At 39.6% G+C, this 18,809-nt stretch overlaps 1 protein-coding gene across 4 annotated transcripts; it reads right to left on the bottom strand.

The window, feature by feature from the left end:
• Positions 1-938: 938 nt before the first annotated feature.
• On the bottom strand, positions 939-18,661 carry LOC112258936 (dual specificity mitogen-activated protein kinase kinase 4). Of its 4 annotated transcripts, XM_024433595.2 has the most exons (13): positions 18,101-18,661; positions 17,067-17,102; positions 15,542-15,574; positions 13,525-13,627; positions 11,927-12,098; positions 11,428-11,547; positions 11,153-11,272; positions 10,995-11,046; positions 10,696-10,823; positions 2,464-2,541; positions 2,172-2,320; positions 1,808-1,853; positions 939-1,631 (listed from the first exon to the last, which is right to left on the bottom strand). In XM_024433595.2, exons 1-13 carry the CDS (start codon positions 18,243-18,245, stop codon positions 1,518-1,520), a joined length of 1,296 nt encoding a protein of 431 aa, XP_024289363.1. In that variant the 5' UTR covers positions 18,246-18,661; the 3' UTR covers positions 939-1,517. The 4 variants fall into 4 exon arrangements, with proteins under 4 accessions (XP_024289363.1, XP_024289366.1, XP_024289365.1 ...); XM_024433598.2 differs by lacking the exon at positions 15,542-15,574 and having other exon boundaries at positions 13,525-13,615; XM_024433597.2 differs by lacking the exon at positions 15,542-15,574 and having other exon boundaries at positions 18,101-18,656.
• Positions 18,662-18,809: the final 148 nt, after the last annotated feature.

The raw sequence follows: 18,809 nt of genomic DNA on the forward strand, positions 1-18,809 counted from the left end.
TAAGTTATGAGATATTGTCATGGCTATTTCTTTGAATATAAATATTTTTTATATTAAATTTCTTCATATTGTGCTTTCAGACTTACAGGCCGTTGCTTTCCTTTATTGTGCAGCAATTATCCTGACCAAAAGGAATGGACTAAATAATTAATTACAAAAGCAAAAACTAGTAAATAAGGTCTTACTTCATGTGTTTCAAATGCTCCATTGCCACAGTTACTCTGTATGAACACCAGTAAGGCAAATCCCTGTACAGGTTTTGTTGGATAGTTCTTACATTTTTCTGTGACACCAAGCTCAAAATGTACACTCATATTTTCAGTCAGATGAAAGATCAAATAAATTGATACATCCTTATTTCATAAGCTCATTTTAATATTCTCAGGTCATTCAATATTTTACACATTCTGCCCAGAAAGATATTATATTGTGAATGTCCTACAGTAAAACTGAAAACATTTAAATGCATGTAGTATGCAATGATATCCAGCCAATTTAAATAGTTTAATACTGTACCAGTATTTTACCAGCAGTAAAATAAATTATATTTGGTAACCTAAAAAGATGTGAACTGTGTGTACTAAACCTCTAGATTCTGTGTACATTGTGAATATTATAGGAGTCAATCAATCAGTCTGAAAACAGTTCAGGTGCCATGCATTTGAGAAACGAGTACTGGCATATCAGCTGAAATAATTAGGGGCCAGTCAGGTCCATTAGAACAGTAGGCAATTTCATTACAGATAAATGTGTAGCTATATACAGGGATACAAGATTGCATGAGTAATTACAGATCAACAGCACCATACATACATCTTAGCTTTTAAAGAGAGTGTTGCATATGCCATGGCTGAGAGAGCCAGTGAGTGTGTTTGCTTGCCTTCTTACATCAATGGATTAACCTGAGCTCAAATAGATGCAGAGTAACTAAATGTCTCTCAAAGCACAATTATTTCTCTTTATTTATGCACAAAGTCCATTGCAAAGTGACGGCAGCACCCTCACAACATTGGATGGAGGCCACTTGATGGACAGGATCATTGCTGTTATGTTTTAAATTGCTTTACACCATAAGAAGCAAGGTTTCATTTAAGATACCAACCACAATTCTTAAAGTCACATACATGGAAGAGATGGGAAGAGTCAAAGAGCATGATTCCAGTATCTCCAAATCATATATTCCACAAGTGATTAAACACTATAAATACATTTCCAGATTTTAAATCACTGTACTGTATCCACATTAGAGATGAGGTCTCACATCGAGGTGAACCAAGACCATGGTATATTCATTCAGTTACTAGTTGTACTTACATGTAAGTGTGTGTGTAGGATAGAGAAAAGTGTGAGAATGTTGATAGCATACAGATGTGATTGATCACCAGTCTTAGTACACGTGGTGTTTTAATTTGTACATTTTCTGTCTTAGTTTAACACTGCAGTATGGGATGAAGCAACTCTTTAGGTCATTGTTTTGTTGTTTCTGTTCCAGGCTTCTGTTTCTACTTGTTCTACAGTCAGTCGACGTACATGGGGGAGCTGGGAGAAGTAGGCATCTGATCCAGGATTCTGCAGACGTAACTGGCAACATCCACTGAGCGCTCCTCATACATCAGAATGAAAGCATGTTTCTGTATTGAAGAGAACCCGAAACATGTAATAATATGTACGGGCGATAAGTATCTCTGCATGTAATACAATTACACTAATATTTAGTCATTTAGCAGACGCTCGTATGCATACACCACCCCCGGTACTGTGGGTGCCATACTCTACCAACTGAGCCACACGGGACGTACATACTTACCAGAAGCTCTTTGTACTTTGGCCTTTTTGACTCATCCTTTGTAAGGCTAAAGGGAATAAATAAAGGGAATAAATAATTAAAATTCTGCTCTGCAATAAACCACATCACAGTTCTCTTCAAGACTTAAAACAGACATTACATGTTTTGTCCACCAGGGGGAAATCAAATCCAGAGGATGTCTCATGCAGAAGATTACCTTATGAATTTCACATATTTTATTATTTGTGGGTGAATACTGCGAAAGTATGCAGTAGTTTACATTGACAATATTGCTCTGCAGTGATTCAATGTACTTCAACTTATACTATATCATCGTGAGAATAACATTGAAGCATTGCCAGCAGAGGTTGTATCTGTCCTTTACCACAGATTGACAAAGTTGATGAATTTGGGGGAGAACTGCCTGTCTTCTGAGTTGGTAAGCTGTGGAGGTTCTCCCTTCACCACCTGTGTCAACTGGTCAAACACACTGTTCCACTTTGGGTAGGGAAACCGCCCAGTCGCCAGCTCGTACTGTAAAACAAACCCCACAAAGACAACATGGTGAGTCTACAGTTACAATATAGCATCTTGTCTTGTGGATTTAACATTCAGTGTATCTTCAAATAGCTCGTTGAATGTTAAAGACAACGTGGACAAGAGGGTTGAGGACCCACCAGTGTTATCCCCAAACTCCATACGTCTGACCGGACGTCATAGCCTTGTCTGGAAGCACTTGGGTCTATTCTCTCAGGCTGTGGAAAAGACAAGGAAAACATGTTACAATTCATCATGGTGATATCATAAATGGGCCTTTAAAAGAGAAACTAAAATGAAGAACAAACATTCAAATAAATGGTAAAAATTAGACAACTTGGGGGGGATCTAAACAGACTTGAGAGACAAGTGTGTATACAGTCCTCACCATATGGATTTGGACAGTGAAGCTCATCTTATTTTGGCTCTATACTCTAGTATTTTGGATAATCAATCAAATGATGACTGAAGCAACGGTATAAAATAACACCATATATGAGGGTATCGGTTTTATCCTTTTGAAATAAAAGCACTTTATGCATCTAGTTCCCCCATTGTAAGAAAATCACAAGTATTTGGACAAAATCACAGTAATCTGAAGGTTTGTTTTTGGTTCCATATAATTTCTCACACAACTGTATCAAGCTTGTAACTCTATAAACGCTTTTGCAGTTTTTTGGGGGGGAACTTTTAGGCCAGGTCTTCAATTGAGGCCAGGTCTTCAATTGTAAGCGAATGGTGAATAGTAGTGATGGGAAAGGCGTTGGTGCTTTCACCGAAAAATGGTTCATTAAACAGAGCATCATCATCTGTTCACAATGCACATTAGTGGCATCCGAGTGTGATTATCAGAGAATATTGCTTTCTCCACTGTTTTCATAAACATTCAGTGGCGCAACGGTAAATCATTGGATTTAGTAGCATATGATCAGTTGGAATACCAGGTTCACATCAGAATTCAGGCTTCTTTTTTTGCCCTTCAAGTTAGCTATTTCTCAAAAACGGAATCTATGGCATTATTTAGGATGCTTAAGACAGAAACGTTTACTATACTAAATAAAACAAATTTGAACAGTGCAGAAAGTGTGGTTTCACAAAATAATTTTCTAAATAGTGTCTCTTCAATGTTATTCGACCTCATACCCTCACGTCACTAATGCTGCAGACATTTTCTTTAAAGCAGTATCCAAATCCATAGGATGTAGTGATCACAATATTATTGCCATATCTAGGAAAACCAAAGTCCCAAAGGCTGGGCCTAATATAGTGTATAAGTGGTCATAGAAGAAGTTTTGTAGCGATTCATATGTTGATGTAAAGAATATTTTCTGGTCTGTGGTGTGTAATGAGGAACAACCAGACGCTGCACTTGACACATTTATGAAACAACTTATTCCAGTTACAAATAAGCACACATTAAGAAAATTACTACACTTAAATCCCCTTGGATTGATGAGGAATTGAAAAATTGTATGGTTGAGAGGGATGAGGCAAAAGGTATGGCAATTAAGTCTGGCAGCCCAACTGACTGGCAAACGTACTGCAAATTAAGAAATCATGTGACTAAACTAGATAAAAAACTACACTATGAAATAAATTATATAAAGAATGATATAAAAAAAAAAAAAAAAAAGGCTTTTTTTCCCAAAATGTACATTTTGGAAAAAAAAAAAGCTAACTATGCTCCATTCATTGAATGGACAGTACTTACACAAATTACTGATGATTGGATGAGAGAAATTGATGATACAATGATTGTGGGGGCTGTCTTGTTAGACTTCAGTGCAGCTTTTGTCATTATCGATCATAGTCTGCTGCTGGAAAAAACGTATGAGTTATGGCTTTACACCCACTGCTATAATGTGGATAAAGAGTTACTTGTCTAACAGAACACAGAGGGTGTTCTTTAAATGGAAGCCTCAAATATAATCCACTTAGAATCAGGAATTCCCCCAGGTAGCTGTTTAGGCCCCTTGCGTTTTAAAATATTTACTAATGACATGCCACTGACTTTGAGTAAAGCCAGAGTGTCTATGTATGCGGATGACTCAACACTATACACGTCAGCTACTACAGCGACTGAAATGACTGCAACACTCCACAAAGAGCTGCAGTTAGTTTCAGAGTGGATGGCAAAGAATAAGTTAGCCCTAAATATTTCTAAAACTAAAAGCATTGTATTTGGAACAAAACACTCACTAAACCCTAAACCTAAACTAAATCTTGCAATAAATAATATGGAAATTGAGCAAGTTGAGATGACTAAACTGCTTGGAGTAACCCTAGATTGTAAACTGTCATGGTCAAAACAAATTGATGCAGTAGTAGCTAAGATGGGGAGAAGTCGGTCTATAATAAAGTGATGCTCTGCCTTCTTAACAACACTATCAACAAGGCAGGTCCTACAGGCCCCTAGTTTCTACCTTCTTAACAACACTATCAACAAGGCAGGACCTACAGGCCCTAGTTTTGTCGTACCTTGACTATTGTTCAGTAATGTGGTCAGGTGCCACAAAAAAGGAGTTAGGAAAATTGCAATTGGCTCAGAACAGGGCAGCACGGCTGACCCTTGGATGTACACAGAGAGCTAATATGAATAATATGCATGTCAATCTCTCCTGGCTGAAAGTGGAGGAGATTGACTTCATCACTACTTTTATTTATGAGAGATATTGAGGTATGTTGAATGCACCGAGCTGTCTGTCTAAACTAAACTCAGACACCCATGCATAGTGCATACCCCACAAGACATGCCACAAGAGATCTCTTCACAGTCCCCAAGTCCAGAACAGACTATGGGAGGCACACAGTACTACATAGAGCCATGACTACATGGAACTCTATTCCACATAAAGTAACTGACGCAAGCAGTAAAAGATTTAAAAAACAGATTAAAAAAAACACCTTATGGAACAGCGGGGACTGTGAAGCAACAAACATTGGCACATACATGCATACACACACACACGATAACATACACATGGATTTAGTACTGTAGATGTGGTAGTGGAGGAGTAGGGGCCTGAGGGCTCACAGTGTGTTGTGAAATCTGTGAATGTATTGTAATGTTTTTAAAAATGGTATAAACTGCCTTAATTTCACTGGACCCCAGGAAGAATTGCTGCTTCTTTGGCAGCAGCTAATGGGGATCCATAATAAATACAAATACTGTATGTTCCATAGTTCCCTAGTCTATCTGCTAAACTACTTGTCAGGTGAAACTACATATGCAAAATCCTAACTACATTTGTAAGTAGTGTCCAGTAGAAGTCGGTGTTTGAAAGCAGCTTGGATTTGAAGAAAGCACCAGAACCATGAAATCAGTGGTATCTCGCATTTTGCAACACACGGTTTGAAAAAGCACGTGATCAAACAAAGCGTCGGATATAACTGATGACATACTTCTGATAAAAGATACATGCATCGGCACACTGCGTCAACGTTATCGCTAAGCAGCTTTCGAAGCATGCCTCGGAGCTCCGGTATCAAACCTAAATATCACTATCAAATCATATTTTAGTCACATGAGCCGAATACAACAGGTACAGATAGACCTTACAGTGAAATGCTTACTTACGAGCCCCTAACCAACAATGCAGCTGAAGAAAAAAAATACAGATAAGAGATAAAAGTAGCAAGTAATTAAAGAGCAGCAGTAAAATAACAATAGTCAGACTATATACAGTTAGTTGAGGTAATATGTATGTGGGTAGAGTTATTAAAGTGACTATGCATAGATGATAACAGAGAGTAGCCGCGGTGTAAGAGGGGGAGAGGGGCAATGCAAATAGTCTGGGTAGCCATTTGATTAGGTGTTCTTAGTCTTATGGCTTGGGGGTAGAAGCTGTTTAGAAGTCTCTTGGACCTAGACTTGGTGCTCAGGTACTGCTTGCCGTGCGGTAGCAGATAGACAGATAAACAGTCTATGACTAGAGTGGCTGGAGTCTGACAATTTTTAGGGCTTTCCTCTGACACTGCCTGGTATAGAGGTCCTGGATAACAGGGAGCTTGGCCCCAGTGATGTACTGGGTCGTTCGCACTACCCTCTGTAGTGCCTTGCGATCAGAGGCCGAGCAGTTGCCATACCAGGCAGTGATGCAACCATACTCAATGGTGCAGCTGTAGAACCTTTTGAGGATCTGAGGACCCATACCAAATGTTTTCAGTCTCCTGAGGGGGAATAGGTTTTGTCGTGCCCTCTTCACGGCTGTCTTGGTGTGCTTGGACCATGTTAGTTTGTTGGTGATGTGGACACCAAGTAACTTGAAGCTCTCAACCTGCTACAATGCAGCCCCGTCAATGAGAATGTGGGTGTGCTCAGTCCTCTTTTTCCTGTAGTCCACAATCATCTCCTTTGTCTTGAATAGATTCACTGTCCAAATACATATGGTGAGGACTGTATTATTGAGTGCATTAATTATCATAGGCACTCAATTGTGAGAATACAACATACACCCAAGGGCTGACCCCATTTAATCGATAGGCTGTTGGTCAACTGAGATGTTTTTAGTCGAGCAGTCGTAAATATTTATTTTATGGCACACCTGTCTGATTTGTGCTACTCTGAGTGGACTAATCCATTGAGGAGGACTCTAGGATGCCACGTTCCTATGAAAAGGGGAGTGTGGCTAAAATCAGAGAGGAAGAGAGGCCCAATTCGGCAGAAATCTGTTTTTTTTGTGCTTTATCAGTATATCCATAATCTTTACTAAGATGCACAAGGCACGTCTCTCGAGAATGCGCTCTTGTGCGTTCATTGTTTCATAACTTCATTGTGTTTACCCTAATTATTAGTGTATATCAATTCCCCATTACATATAAATCACCAGTAGTAGCCTACATTTACCATTAATTCCCATAATGTCTAATCTACAATGTTTGTTGGGTTACAGTAATTTCTGTTAATGCGCTCAATATATTATTAGTCGTTTACCGTTCCCATTGTCAGAGTGGACACATTTGCAGTGCTCACCATATATGCTACACGTGTGAGAAACACGTTTTGGTTTATTTCATGCCATTTAAGAGTTGTCAATGTATTCATAGTTTTTTTTGTTTGGAGCACACCCGATTACGCATATAGAAGTAGGCCTAGGTTACCTGGACTGCGGGCAAATGTAGGCCTATAAATGTGCCCATTTCAGATGTCTGATAGTATTTCTGATTGTCTTAATCCACCATCACTAATGAGCTGTGGAGCTTCTCAAAGTAATTTTTTCTTAACCTTAAACTGCAAGTAAAGAGAGTCTGTTTTTAGAATCCATTGAAAATGACAATAGGTACTCAACGTATTAGAACAGAAATCCAGCGCTCTCCCTTCCGATAACGACTTGGCATGAAAGGAAACAATGTAATGCTCTGATCCAGTGGAAACGTCATAAAATACCAGATGACTTATTTTCCCTTGCACAATTAGCCTACAGCTGTGCATGTCCCTGTCGTGGGAAACTGAGGGCCCAGAATATTTGATGCAATGTTGCAAGTTGGCTAGCACGAGCTTAGGGTCGGACTGTTGATACGTTTCAAGTTTGTTGCACAGGCCACGCGAAACCAATGTGATTTATAGGATATTTATTTTTAAATCAGGATATTGTTTACCTGCAGGCTGCAATGTTTTTATTTGTTGGTTTTATGTAGGTTAGTCTTACATCATTGGCAATAGAAGTTATTTTATATTTGTAGTATTGTTTTAATTTTAGATAGAATTTAGATTAACCACATGACAAAAGAGATTGAGATACAAAAACCATTATAAATTAAATGAAACTGTTCCACGAAAATGAGCATATGAAAATCATAACTGGCACGCAGATCGGTAGAAATGGTCAAATAAATTGGCACTCCAAATGGAAAAGGCTGTCGGCCCCTGGTGTAGCATATTACCGGCAACTTCAGGAGCATAACGCAGAATCCAGGAAAGCCAGCGGTGGGCAGACGATCTTGATAACTGGCTTCCTCGAGTCGTGTGTGTATGTGTGTTAATTATTTAAATCAAACTGTGCTTAAAGTACCAGACAAGCTCAATACACAGTTCATTTTAAAACACAGTGTGTGTATATGAAAAAAATAGAATGGTCGAAAGAAAAGACTACTCTTGGTCGACCAAGATTAATTTTTAGTCTAGGACAGCCCTACGGAAAACCCTGTCCATGTCCTCATTGCCTGGTTCTACATGCCTTTCATAATAATCACTTCAGCCAGTTACTTCACCTATGACCTCACCTCCACACATATAAAAAAATGCAGTGGTTCCAAACAGTGCCCAGGTCATCAGAAGCAGACTTCTACCAGCCATGCTGCTGAGTGGAGGGAGCACCTCCTCTCCTCTGGCTCATTCATTCATGCACCAGAAATAGATGATGATGTCACCCATTCACAGCAGTGGCACAGAATTCCCTGACCGCAGTACTGATGTGTTTTATGGCATAGTGGCTACAGCATCAGCTCACCTCTGCCAAGACTAAAAAAAGATCTGGCTGCCCAGCTCTCACCTAGGACACAGCTCACAGTTACTCAGACATGTTATTAACTCAAAACACAACTACTCCGACCTACTACACCGTGTATAAAACATTAAGAACACCTGCTCTTTCCTTGACAGACTGATCAGGTGAAAGCTATGATCCCTTATTGATGTCACTTGTTAAATCCACTTCAATCAGTGTAGATGAAGGGGAGGAGACAGGTTAAAGAACATTTAGCCTTGAGACAAGTGAGACATGGTTGGTGTATGTGTGCGATTCAGAGGGCGAATGGGCAAGACAAAATATTTAAGTGCTTTTGAACAGGGTAAGGTAGTAGTTGGCAGGTGCACCGGTTTGTCAAGAATTGCAACGCTGCTGTGTTTTTCCACACTCAACAGTTTCCTGTGTGTATCAAGAATGGTCCACCACCCAAAGGTCATCCAGCTTGACAACTGTGGGAAGCATTGGAGTCAACATGGGCCGGCCCACCATACCTGTGGAACACTTTCAGCACCTTGTAGAGTCCATGCCCTGACGAATTGAGGCTGTTATGAGGGCAAAAGGGGATGCAACTCAATATTAGGAATGTGTTCCTAATGTTTTGTACACTGGGTGTATATCAACTCAAAACGACATTGGTGCACATTTAATTTAGATGTGTAATTGCTTTCAAATACAAAAAGTATTTCCTAATTAAAATGACTGAACTGTGGATTAAAGAATGCTTTGGTACATAATGGTAGCAGCAAAATTAACCTGACACTACAGTGTGCAAAATAATTAGTGAGCATATTCCAACAAACATTTCAGACATGTGGCCACTTGCCAGCTAAATGAACTAAATCACAACAACCAGAGGGGAACAGAGCTAGACTGTCACCTGAACCAAATACCATGAACCAGATCTAACCTACTTAATTGTAGTGTAGTACATAATATTCCATTGAAGTGAAATCAATCCCTCTCTAATATCTAAACCAAACAGAGACAAATGGTGCTAAAGCAATTAGTAATGGGGTGGCCAAGAAGCACCTGGCAGGTCTGCAATTTTTTTATTTGAAAAAGGAAACTGGAGCCATGTGGGTTGGATTCCTGCACTGTGAGCTCACAGCTGTGGGAGCACCAACCCAAACAGCTTTATTCTGACAGACATGAATGAAGTAACCCAGCCCTTCCTTGGCCTTCTGATAGATGCGTGGCAGAGATATGGCAGTGGTGTGCCCTACGTCCTGATAGGGAGATGCCAAATTTAGAATGGAAACTGGAAGGGCCGCGGCTCCCTTCTCCCATCAGCAATACCACCGCCAGAAAATTAACCCTGTGATGATGACACGATGAGCTCATTCAACTGCACTGCCAGCAGTTTGGAAGACTACAACTATGTCACATACACACAGACGGCATGAGATTCCTCTGCAGCTAATCCAAAATAGGAACAAGACAACAAGCACCTGCAAGAACAGATATCAGTAGCGACCATAATATAATTACCAACGCTGCCATCAACAATAAGGAAAGGGGAATCAGAGAAGTGTAGGGGGCTGCCTTAAATTGGCATCCACTTCATCAGCGCCCGGGGAGCAGTTGTTGTTAGGGATTAACTGCCTTGCTCAAGTGGGAGAACGCCAGATTTTTCCACCTTGCCGGCTCAGAGATTTGAACCAGCGACCTTTCGGTTACTGGCCCAACAATCTTAACTACCTGCCTCCCCTCAATAACAACAAAACCACAGTCTCCTTACAACTGACGATCACCACCAAGTACCAAAACAGTTGAATTCTTATTATGTACTGGATCATGTGAAAGTGAAATGTATTCTTAGAAAGAGCCTTAGTTGTACATCTTCCACTTGCCTTGTCTTTCAGCCATTAATGAAACATTGCACCGAAATCCCCATACATCACTTACTGCCATGTACGGTCTGCACCCTGCATCTCTGGTTTTGGCAATGGAGTCCACCAGCTGCCCACTGATGCCAAAATCACAAAGCTTAATGTTGCCATTCCTGTCCAGGAGGATGTTGGATGGCTTGATGTCTGAGAGGAGAAACATATAGAAGACATGACAAAGCTAGGCTAAGAGTTCTGGGTAAAGGAAGTGCCACTTCTGTTGTGGTACAGTAAATAGAGCATTGTGAGGTAATAACGGCAATACACATCTCAAATGAGGAAATAAAGAACAAGGTCTCCATTTTGGAGTCGTCTTACCTCTGTGAATTATTTTCAAGTATTCTTTTAAGTGGTTAAGTGCTTTCACAGTCTGTAATGAAAACACATAGCAACTAAATTAATATAGAGAAATATGTACCCTTCCTGTCAAATTAATCAGTGTAAATTATGTAAGGAGAAAATGCATGAAAACTTACAGCTAATGTTATTTTGCCTAATATTTCCTCTGGAATCACATCATCTAAAGCACAATATACATATTTGTAGAATTTGTCGAAGGAGGTAGACATAAGTTCCATACATATCCAACAGTCCCCCTGACAAAGACAAGAATCGTAAGACATAACATTACCTCGTGAAGATAATACACTGCTTATTGCTAACTACACAGAACGATTGACTGACATCCAATGCATTTCCTATGTAGAGAAATCAATCAACAAAACAAAGAAGTGAAAAACTTGCATGTCACCTCTCTGAAAAGAGCCCCGTAAAACTGAACTATGTAGAGACAGTCACTACTCCTCATGACCACATCCAGGTCCATTAGCAGCTGCTTCTGTTCCTTCTCATCAACCGTTGACCTAATCCTCTGTGGGAGACACACATTGTAATCAGATGCATGTTGCTTTCAATTGTGACTATGGTTGGAAGTCACAGGAGGTTGGTGGCACCGTAATTGGTGAGGACGGGCACGTGGTAAATGGCTGGAGTGGAATTAGTGGAAAGGTATCAACATCAAACACATGGTTTCCATTCGCTCTGTTACAGCCATTATTACAAGCCTTCCTCCCCTTACCATGAGCAACATGTTACCATATCCTGCAATGGGAGTCAGTTACACTTTGGTGATTATGATGATTATTGAGTGTTCATTTCACAATATAGCCTAAGACTGATGAGCAGGCATAAATCTTGCCCTGAACACTTCCTGTAGTTTAGTCAATAAGAGGTCAGTAAGGGGCAGTCACCTTGACAGCCATTATCTGGTTGCTGGGCTTGTGCACCATCTTGTTGACAGAGCCGTAAGCGCCCCGCCCAATCTCCCCCAGGTCCTTTAGGTCCTCAGCCGTGAAGTCACAATCGCCACCGGCGGTCTTCAACTTCCCTGACGACTCAATACTATGCGTACGCAGCCTCTCTCTGGCCATAGAAATAGGTGGGAGACATAAGAAACACAATCTTAGTTGAGTTAATTTCACCTCAATCATATACTGAACAAAAATGTTAATGCAACATGAAACAATTTCAAAGATTTTGAAATCAGTCAGTTTAAATAAATTGGGCCCTAATCTATGGATTTCCTGTAACTGGGCAGGGGTACAGCAATGGGTGGGCCTGGGAGGGCAAAGGCTCTGACGATCCCACATGTGAAGAAGCTGAATGTGGATGTCCTGGGCTTGCGTGGTTACACGTCTGCGGTTGTGAGGCCGTTTGGACGTACTGACAAAAAAAATCATTTTAAATGCCGTTGGAAGTGGCTTAGAGAAATTCACTTTAAAATTCTCTGGCAACAGCGCTGGTGGACATTCCTGCAGTCAGCATGCCAATTGCATCCTGCCTCAAAACTTGAGACATCTGTGGCATTGTGTTGTGTGACAAAACTGCACATTTTAGAGTGGCCTTTTATTGTCCACAGCACAAGGATCACCTGGGTAATGATCATAAATCTTAATCAGCTTTTTGATTTGCCACACCTGTCAGGTGGATGGATTATCTCGACAATGGATAAAGTGCTCACTAACAGGGATGTAAACAAATTTGTGCACAAAATGAGAGAAATAAGCTTTTTGTGCGTGTGGAACATTTCTGGAATCTTTTATTTCAGCTCATGAAACATGATACCAACACCTTACATGTTAAATAAATTAATTAATCAATTAAATAAATAAACTTATTTTCCACCATAATTTGCAAATAAATTCATTAAAAATCCTACAATGTGATTTTCTGGATTTTTTTTCTAATTTTGTCTGTCATAGTTGAAGTGTACCTATGATGAAAATTACAGGCCTCATCTTTTTAAGTGGGAGAACTTGCAAAATTGGTGGCTGACTAAATACTTTTTTGTCCCACTGTATATGATACGGCACCTGAAAAAGGATGGTTAGTTGACATCCGTTTGTTCAGTTTGCATTATCCAGCATCAGTAATTTGCTTGTCCAGGGTAACTTAGCAGGCTCATGTTATCTTCTAATTACACAGCAAAGACACAGGGCTTATTCACATTCACTACAATGGTGTTGCCCAAACAGGTACTTGAGGCTACATTCAGTTACTGTTGGTTTTCCATGAGCAGGTGGAGATAGAAATACAACAACTGCTAATCATTCCAACCTCACTTAGCCTGTCTTTATTGTGACAGATTGTCAATGTAATATTCAGTACTGTATAGGTACCCAGGCAATGTGTGGCTTTGGAGATGAAGAGTCTCAGCAGACTGTAGACTAGAGTGCAGAGTCATATAACAATTCATTATGCAGGAGTTTGCATTGTGGCTAATGCAAATTCCGCTCCATGTACATCTTCAGAAAACCACATCCATTGCAAAGTTCGGAGGTCAACTTACATGTGGGGGTTCTGGAATGGGGGTCCTGCTGTACTCAGAGTGAATCTGGTTGTTGGTTTAATCGGGGGATTGGCAAAATTTAACTTCAGTGCTTTGCGTTTACCTGATAGGGAAGAGGCAGAGTTTATGTCAGATTGCACACAAGACATCTATGGCAGGTGTAGAGCCAAGAACCAGAAAACAACATTTACACACTCAAAAACAAACAGTTACCATACCACAGAATGAGAGACCAGTAAAGGAATGGAGAGGTAAATTTAACAAGAGTATTCAAGTAAATTTACTGAAGTCATGCAATCCACATCTAGGGACGATGGATGTAAGAGTAATGACCTGCTTCTTACCAAAGGCATCCCTCTTTAGATTTCTCTGTGAGAACATACATTTCTTCTATAGATGCTGATTTTTAGATTTTGGCTGATACTGAACTATATGGGATAGTCAACAAAACAGGTCTTGACCAAATTAAAATGAATCACAAGTAGGTCTAATAACAGGTTCTCAATCAAATATATGTATGCTATAGCCTCAGTGGCCAGGAACAGAAACCCCCTGGAGGTATTTTAACAAAACATGTCCTGGTTGTACCAGTGACTCATTGCAGATGGTAGTTATATACTTTAACCAGTTCACTGAAGTTGATGCAGAGGCATACACTTCCCAGTAGACACCTGCTCTAAACCATAGCCTAGTACTAGATCACATCCTATGGCTATTCAGGATGGAGGCTTAACTACAATCAAAACACTCACCTACCATGTTTTAGTAGGTTTTGCTTGGTAATTTAAACAATAGTGAGGGAATAGGTGAGAATTTAAATTAAAAACAGACCATTTCTTGCTTGATTTTTACATTTTTTATTTAGGCTACTACCCAGAGACTGTGAAACATGACAACATTGTGTAATGAGATTCTAACTCAACAAAAGCATTGTTCTGACAGAAAATCTTTGAAAATACAAAATGTGACTTTTGGCTCATAACCATACATAAGTCAAATAGCCTACACTACAGACTAGAAAATCTTGCCAGAGGAGAAGGAGCTTCCCAAGTAGAACTGTTCTGAGTTCACCTTGAAATGAAGGATGCATTCTGTTCTCTCCACCCAAAACACCACAAGAATGTATGTACTCAAATTCCAATAAAATGGCACAAGCCATTGGAAATTACACTAGTGTCTCCATGTCTCAACAGGCAAGTGTTTAAGTACAGCTCATGCCAAAAATCACTTAAGTGTTCAAAAACAAAACAGCTGCAAACTGGTTTGGAAAACAATGTGGCAAAACCCCAAGCATTACTAGCTAGTTTTGCTTGTTAGTAGCAAGCTGACTAAAAATGTTAAAACTAAAAAAAGGTAGAGCTTCCATTACAATGTTTATTAAAAACACACCTAATTAATAAATACAAGCAAAAGGACTACACATCTGTCAAGATAAAAAAAATAATACATTTCCAACACAGTGCTATTTTGTGTAGAAGGCCGAACCAAACAGTGGTAAAGACCAGTTGAAAGCCAAAGTGTGAATCTATATACACCAATGCTAATGGAAGCTCTTAGCCCTAGGCTTGTGCCGATGATGGATGATCAGAATATGGATTGGAACGTCTTGGAAAATAAACATTATGAAACTAAATTGTTTGGTGATAACTAATAGTAAGGTAAAAACATACAGGATGGTTAACACCAACTGTTGTTGTTTTTTAAACTACAGAGAAGTTAAATCAATAAGACTCACAGTTGGACAAGTCTTTCATTCACTTGCTTTGCATCAGTAAAATATTATGACCTAATGTCTTAAATCACAGACCAACATAAGCTGCACTCTAACTCTAGGATAATCAATGTTTAGCCTCAACTACTAGCCGTAACTATCAAAACCGGCACAAGCCTACTTGACCCCAACAACTCTTCACTTGGATTAGTTGAGAAAAGAGGACAGACTCCCCCATACCAGACCATCAGGCGGAAGCAAAGGGTTGAGAACTGTTGGTACTGTAGCAAAAGAGGTTTGGCTTACTTGGGGGAGCTCCAGACAGGTTTATCTGAAACCCTAGGAGGTGAGAAGAGAACATTTCTTTTTCATATTTCTCCTTTATTTAGGCTACTGTTTGACCGATGAACAAAAAACAATCAAGTTCTATTAGGAAACGTGGTGAAAACAAACACTGTTCTTCTCAGCTTCAGTTTAGACCAGGGAACGATGCAGCACTGTTTCCCAACACCCGGCACCACCATGACTGACAGCTATTTGAAGTATCTCAAATCAACTTGATTTTGCTAAATGGGGCTTCATTACTGGAAAGGTCTATGAATCACAGTTTGATACCAAGTGTGGACAACAACTACTACACACACTAAAACATGACCAACTAGCCCAATTGAAGAAATCCTGACCGGAAATATTTTATCTAGGCCTAACCTACATGCAATACTTAACTAAATAATTAGGGTACTTATCAGATGTTACCAGCTGAAATTGCAGCATCCTTGTTATCAATGTTGCATGTTAGAGTTAATAATCATAAATGTACTTAGTTTGAAGCAGGAAAAGCTCCTTTGCGTAAGCCCCCCCCAAATTATACAATAAGAACACAGAGACAACTGGCTGAATAGGCACTGGTGCTAAGGAAGGCCTACTAAAAACATAGGTTTACATCTCTTGCACTTGTCTTCTCTATGCTATAGATGGTACATTTCCCAGACCCTATTGTATTCATGTTGTATGCACTTTTCCAAAAGAAACCAACCAATAACTGAAGAGTTAAAAACATATTTATTAATCAAATCTGGAAGAGCGTGTTTTGTTCTGTTTTTTGTTCACTGTAAAATGTAACACTGCACTTTGAAATGTCCCTGTAAACAAATGTGGCTATGGCCTCGTGACATACTCAAGTGATTTTCTTCTGAGTGAACTACTGAACTTTTATAGCTTGGCCCCACATCAGTGAACTGGTAAACGTTAAAGCTGAGCATTCCACCACACAGAAAACAGAAAAATGTATTGCATATGGGGGGGGGATTCATCTACATGCACACATATATAGCCAGAAACAACCAAGATAACTTTGGTATGATTGAGGATTAGCTCAGGAAGATTCAGTGGAGCTAACTGGGGTAGACCTATAAAAATAACAACCTACAAATGATTTTTTTTAAATGGAGTGGTGTGAGATAGAAAATGAAATGCATCCACAAAATGATCCTGGCAGGGAGAGACAATGACAATTGAAGAAACTATTCTTGGGACAGCTCACCATCGATCAGCATCAAGTCAGGAGGGTTATGGGAAGTTAGTAGCATTAAGGAAAGGGAAGACAAATATCACAGAAATGTAGTTTCAATACTTTGATAGTGACAGAAGTGGACCATAAAATATTTATTTCAATTTACTACCTGTTAAATATCAGATTGAGAACGGCATGCAAAAGTATAGAACCAGATCCAAAAAAAACTAGCTACGACAGTTATTGTTAAAACATCAACAAAAAATGTAAATATATTATCTTTATAAAATGTGTAATATTGACAGTAACGTTAGCTACCTGTTTCACTCTGACATCTCCAGCACGTGTTGGATTCTGTAAGTTAAAAAATATATAGTTTGTAAAAACATAGCTAGCTAATGATGCATTGGGTGGAAATTTAACAGATTTCTTCTGGTGGATGTAAGTTAACGTTATTTGAAATCTAAGAGATTCTCATGCAACAGTTTCACTGAGCTAGCAATAACTGCCTGGCCTAGGATACTTCGGGATTTTAGTAATAAATTAATAATAAAGCCCTTTATCCACTTCACAAGAGTCAGATCAAATCATGGATAACATTGTCTCTGCATCCAGTAGTTGAGGTAGTTTCGCAAGCTAATGCTAACTAGTAGTTTGTAAAAACATAGCTAGCTAATGATGCATTGGGTGGAAATTTAACAGATTTCTTCTGGTGGATGCAATGACTGGAATTATATGGTAACTGCTACAGTAGCATGTTAGTAGATACAATGAATTCCCCCAAAACACATCCCAACATGATAGTGTTATTTTTAGAACTGCAACATATTGTAGTTAGCTAGTTAGAGGTAACCTGACATTGAAAGACAGTAAGCAACACATGACCAGATAAATCATGACAGGCCTTCTTATATTCTAGCTAGCTAACGTTATTTAGGCTAACTAGCAATGCCGCTTGTTAGCTAACCTTAGCTAACGTTACCTAGCAAGCGAGTTAACTTACTTACCAACTATTCACTAGTTAACGTAAGCTGTGGCTAGCTAACGTTTTTTTTGGTGTTACTTATTTCTAACACACATTTTCAGAACCCGTTATTTGCTTAGAAGACAATGTTTTGGGTGTGAGGGCAACTGATTTTGACAGTAGCTAGCTAACGTTAACTGTAGACACCAAGCTAACTAACTAACAAACTAGTAATAGTGTGTGAATACAACTGAGTCAAGTTGTTAGTAAGTAGATAGCTAGCCAATATAGGTAGCTAGTTCGTTAGCATAGTCATTAGGTTACTCCCGTTAACACCACTCACAAAAAAATATCTAGTTTTAACAAGCTGGCATTTTACAATCCTTACCTTGCATACTGCTCATTGTTGTTATGTGTTGCGACTGGGATTGATGGTGATGTGAGCCTGTAGATCCTGCGTTATTGCTGTTGTGGCTGGTAGATGTTGTTGAGTTGTTGGGGCTGGGTGTCGCCATTGTGTGTTTGAATACCATCAGCAGCACTAGGCTGCAATGCAGAGAGCAACTTCACCCTTACAAAACAAGACTGGAGAATAAATCAAACTGGCTAGACTTCTTCGACTCAAATGTGGTTGTAGAGAGCAATACCGAACAAGACTGTAACTACCAACAAACAGTAAGAAATCGGGACAGTGTTTGACAGTCCAGTAACCCCCTTTCCACATAGAGTCGAGACCAAAGATGGTGGATAAATAAAGATTATTCAGTCAGGCCTTTTACGATTGAAAAAAGGTCAGTTCCGGCTTACTTAACTGGGTGTGTATCCCATAGACACAAATGCAATAGCAGCTGGGTCTGGTCTACCTAGTTTAATTGAACAAGAAAAAAAACAGCGAGTGGGGTGTCTCGCTTCCTCTTCCGTCTCTGGTCGAGACTCAGTCAGCTGACCAAATGTCACTTGCGAACGTGAACACCCACAGCTTCCAACGCGACGCTGCTGTGTTTGTGGGCCGAGTTCGAGGAACACAAATCTAGGCTCAGATAACATACCGCCTGCGTTAACCTTTTAAGCACTACGGGGAAGACAAATATCTGACC

Source organism: Oncorhynchus tshawytscha, linkage group LG09, assembly GCF_018296145.1.
Source record: "Oncorhynchus tshawytscha isolate Ot180627B linkage group LG09, Otsh_v2.0, whole genome shotgun sequence".
Lineage (NCBI taxonomy): Eukaryota > Metazoa > Chordata > Actinopteri > Salmoniformes > Salmonidae > Oncorhynchus > Oncorhynchus tshawytscha.